The sequence below is a fragment of the Pyxicephalus adspersus genome, chromosome 10, assembly GCF_032062135.1.
Source record: "Pyxicephalus adspersus chromosome 10, UCB_Pads_2.0, whole genome shotgun sequence".
Lineage (NCBI taxonomy): Eukaryota > Metazoa > Chordata > Amphibia > Anura > Pyxicephalidae > Pyxicephalus > Pyxicephalus adspersus.
Genome location: NC_092867.1, coordinates 4,791,922 through 4,796,899, shown reverse-complemented (window position 1 = coordinate 4,796,899; position 4,978 = coordinate 4,791,922). Strand labels below are relative to the sequence as shown.

The 4,978-nt window shown below is 41.7% G+C and overlaps 1 protein-coding gene across 1 annotated transcript in view; it reads right to left on the bottom strand.

Annotated features, from left to right (window-relative positions):
- Positions 1-4,978, bottom strand: part of NHLRC2 (NHL repeat containing 2) — a gene marked incomplete in the record, with an annotated part of 19,432 nt that overhangs the window by 5,906 nt on the left and 8,548 nt on the right. Inside the window, 3 exon segments of the mRNA XM_072425060.1 lie at positions 1,512-1,721; positions 3,704-3,826; positions 4,511-4,742. Coding sequence (XP_072281161.1) covers positions 1,512-1,721; positions 3,704-3,826; positions 4,511-4,742 — 565 coding nt within the window.

Here is a 4,978-nt window from a genome sequence, read left to right as displayed (position 1 = left end):
AATGCAGCCTATCCATTCACTGGAGACCAGTGACATCACTGACAATGCATCGAATCTATTCTCTAGACACCAGTGACATCACTGAGAATGCAGCATATCCATTCACGATTTTCAGAAACAAAACTCTTCTGCAAAGCCTTACTGTTTCATCAATAAACTTAAAGTCCTCAAAGTTGTTTGAGTTTATAAAGATGAGAGAGTTTTCCCTGCACAAAGATATTTACAGAACAAAAGAAAACGATTGCCTGCTGACAGCCAAATCAATCCTGACATAAATATATGACTGGGTGAGTTCATAGTATTGTATTTGCATATTGCAGTATATACAGCAGCCAATGTATAGGTACATATGGTACAATGCACTGTGTGGGTGTCTGGTCTAATTACAGGAGGGGGGAGGGTCTTTTATCTCATGACTGATGGATCTCATTAAACTTGCAAGTCCTGGCAATAGAAGTAACCCCTAAATTCTCTACCAATTGTCAGATTGATGTATGGACGCCTACTTTATAAGTTAAACAAAGCACGGTGTTCTTTGTTAAAGTTTTATAGACACAGCTGGAATCTAATCCAATTGAAAACTTGTGCAGGGGGATAATTTGGTTGTCAGACGCAGCTACTGGGACAAAACGTCCGTGTCTGACCTGGCCAATCTTACCGTCTCCAGAACAGAAGCAAGGAAGGATGTGATTTAAAAGCTTACTAAAATCTTTGCAAAGTATATAATTGATCGGATAGAAGAATGAGACGTTATATTGAGGATCTAGGGTTATGGATAACACATATAGTTTAAGATAACCAATAATGATTCTTTGTGTTATTGTAACCCAATATGATGACATGCAATTCAAACAGGCTTGAATGACAGTGACAACATACAGGGGGAAAACAGGCAGAAGTGGTGAAAAGACTTCATATGACCCCCTGAAGGGCAACAAGGAGGGAAGGATGTTACACTTTATGTTCCTTTATCAGACCTGCTCATCCTGAAGGTGAAAAATCATCTCAATGTCTGAATGATATCATAGAGATCAGAATGTTACTTACCACAGAGACTATTTTGGTTTCCAGATCCAGAACCTTTATTTGATGATTATTGGTGTCGGCGACATACAACAAATGGCCATCATTGCCAACGCAGAGACCGCCAGGCTCATTGAAAGATGTCTGCGTAAACCCAGGACCAATGGCACCACCAGCTTCTCCTGTGCCAGCAAGGGTGACACAGTTCTTACTTTTTGGTTCCACAGCTTTAATCTAGTAATGAAAGGATAAAGCAACTAATCATTTCTGGCCAGCAATAAGGTAATTTAAAAGAAAAACAGTTATATTCTTAAATTTGTTTTTTTTTTTTTTTTTATCAGCGAGCACCACATGTTTTTATAGGAAAGAGAACCCAATATATCAGTTCAATTCAGATTACAATATGGACTTAGTGACATCACTGAGAGTGCAGCTTATCCATTCACTAAAGACCAGTGACATCACTGAGAATGCAGCCTNTTACTTACCACAGAGACTATTTTGGTTTCCAGATCCAGAACCTTTATTTGATGATTATTGGTGTCGGCGACATACAACAAATGGCCATCATTGCCGATGCAGAGACCACCAGGCTCATTGAAAGATGTCTGCGTAAACCCAGGACCAATGGCACCGCCAGCTTCTCCTGTGCCAGCAAGGGTGACACAGTTCTTACTTTTTGGTTCCACAGCTTTAATCTAGTAATGAAAGGATAAAGCAACTAATTATTTCTGGCCAGCAATAAGGTAATTAAAAGAAAAACAGTTATATTCTTAAATTTGTTTTTTTTTTTGTTTTTTTTTTTTTATCAGGGAGCACCACATGTTTTTATAGGAAAGAGAACCCAATATATCAGTTCAATTCAGATTACAATATGGACTTAGTGACATCGCTGAGAATGCAGCCTATCCATTAACTAAAGACAAGTGACATCACTGAGAATGCAGCCTATCCAATCACTAGATACCAGTGACATCATGGAGAATGCAGCCTATCCAATCACCAGAGACCGGTGACATCACTGAGAATGTAGTCTATATATTCAGTAGAGATTAGTGACATCACTGAGAATGCAGAGAATGCAATCACTAGACCTGTGACATCACTTAGAATGCAGCCTATCCCATCACTAGAGACCTGTGACATGACTGACAATGCAGGCTATCCAATTACTAGAGATTGGTGACATCACTGAGAATGCAGCCTATCCAATCACTAGAGACCAGTGACATCACTGAGAATGCAGCCTATCCAATCACTAGAGACCTGTGACATCACTGACAATGCAGCCTATCCAATCACTAGGGACCTGAGACATCACTGACAATGCAGCCTATCCAATCAATAACAATGCAGGCTATTTATTCACTAGAGATTGGTGACATCACTGAGAATGCAGCCTATCCAATCACTAGACCAGTAAGTAAACCAGTAATCCCATAATATATACTCATTATAGATGCTGCACACAGATCGGGTTGAAATAAACAAAGGTAAGTTTGATCTGGTGGAGTTCCCAAGAACAAAACTGAATGCATGACTAACATCTCCACCTATATTTAAAGTATCACTTTTGCGTGCAATGAACTTTAAATAATAATCAGACTCATGTGAGTCTATTAGAATGAGCTCAGCAGTGACCTTGCCTTGCAGCACTTTGCTAACTCTCACGAAATAGAAATCAATACTTATAATGGCAAGGCTGTTTCCAGTGGCTGCTGTGCCGTCGTTGTGTTTTGCTTAGCAGAGTGACATCAGTGGGTGAAGTTAGGTAGATTCACAGTGAGCACATTGCTGAGCACATTGCTGACCCACTTTGTGTGAATGGGGAGACCCGGGATAGATGTCACATGTGCAACAACAGCGACAACTACTGGCTAAAACCGGGTACTACTACACCTGCATGATGGGGCAATGATAAAATGCAAATTAAAATAAGTGGACCTTTCAATGAGAGACTATGTGTGCTGACATTTCTGACCTTCTTATTAAAAATACAGATTGCCTGGTTGGTGTTCTGATCCTGTTTTTACTATCCTTGGAATCATTGATCTGGAATGAGGATGCAGCTCAGGTGTTCATTTACTCTGTATGCTTGTTTGAGGGCATGGATAATACAAAATGTTTTCCCTTTGAGTATTCAACATTCCCTTTGTATCCTCTAACTCAGCGTTTTCTGATCATTTTACAATGCGGAACCCTTGAAACAAATTTCAGGTCTTCAGGGAAACCCGTCTATAATACCTATATCCACAGATCACAGTATATTAGTAGTCAGTGGGAAGAATTCTTACATTGCTAGCTATGGGGAAGAATGTCACTCTTACAGATAGCCAGACTGAGTCTGACCTGAGAGGTACAAACTGCTCAAAGAACCCCTAGAGCCCTCTGGAGGAACACTGGTTGAGAAACACTAATCTAACCTGATCTCAGAGGCCGACTATGGGAACTGAAGGTCTGTTGTGAATGGGCAGCCCTTTCCGTTATTCGAAAGCAGGAACAAACATGGTGGTGTGACCACACTACCACCAGAGCAATACTAAGCTGCAGTCCACAGGACTTGGAAATTATGCAACTTGAGACCTTCAGAACTACAATACCACAGTATAAGTTTATTTATTCATTTATTCCATTGGTGATATCAATGTGGCTACAGATAACAAAAAGCAGCTGGTCTTACCTTGTGATTGTAGGAATCAGCAACATATAGGAGATTTCGCTTCTGGTCCCAGGTCACCCCCAAAGGATGCTGCAGTTTGGCATTAATTCCAGCTCCATCCGCATCGCCAAAGGCAAAAAGGTTCTGCAATAGTGATAAAGATATTTATATCACAATGCATAGTGCCCGTGAATACAATCAACTGTAATATATCCTGAGCTGTCATTAGCCATCGTGTCTGCTTTTAGAAAATACTGCCGACTCGGAAAATTTGATATCATCCTGAGGTCAGTGTATAACAGAGGTTTTCAATTCTTGCCCCCAGGGTCTTCATACATATTGGTATAAACATTGGATGCCATTTTTAGTTATCACTGAATTTTTAGACATCACTATTAGTCAAAGGGGGAGGCAAACTAGAAAGGTGATTCTGATGGCATCACCTATGTTAAACTTCCAGATTTGTGAACATAATTACCAGGTTTGCTAGGATTTGCAGGGCAAACACTGATCTGCTTGTATATGTCACTCACTCATTGGTTGGGCAAAAAATTCCCTTACTGAAGGAAATACTGCAAAATGCTATTACTTATCTGGAACCCACCTACCATGGGGGCCCATCTCACCCTGTTCTAACTTAGTATGGGGGCTCATCTCTCCCTGCTCCAACCTACCAATTGGGGCCCCTCTCGCCCCGTTCCCACCTACCATGGGGACAATCTCATTCTGCTCCCACTTATCCTAGGGTACAATCTTGCCCTGCTCCCACCTACCCTGGAGTCTCTCCCTTCTCCCAATTATTATGGGGTCCTGTTTTCTCACACCTACCATGGGGTCTCGCTCTCCTCCCACTAAGTGCTTGACGGCACCATCTTTTAGCGATACGCTGCGGATGGAGCTGCTCTCACTGTCAGCTATGAAGAGGCAGTTCCAGGGCTCTGCAGGGCACAAGGTCAGTCCAGAAGGCTGAGCAAAGGCAGCTTTGTGTGGGTAAGAGTTATTCCTGTTCTCTTCATTTCCACTTCCAGCAAAACGAATGCATGTTTCCTTAGAGAGGAGACTGGTGGGAGACAACAAAATTGTCAGATAGTGGAAGGCAAAAAAGAGTATTTCAGGGGAGGAGAGTTATAGAGGAAGCAGCAGAGTCCTCCAGCAGAGCAGAGTATTTCAGGACAGGAGAGTTATAGAGGAAGGAGCAGAGTCCGCCACCAGAGCAGAGTATTTCAGGAGAGGAGAGTTATAGAGGAAGGAGCAGAGTCCTCCAGCAGAGTATTTCAGGAGAGGAGAGTTATAGAG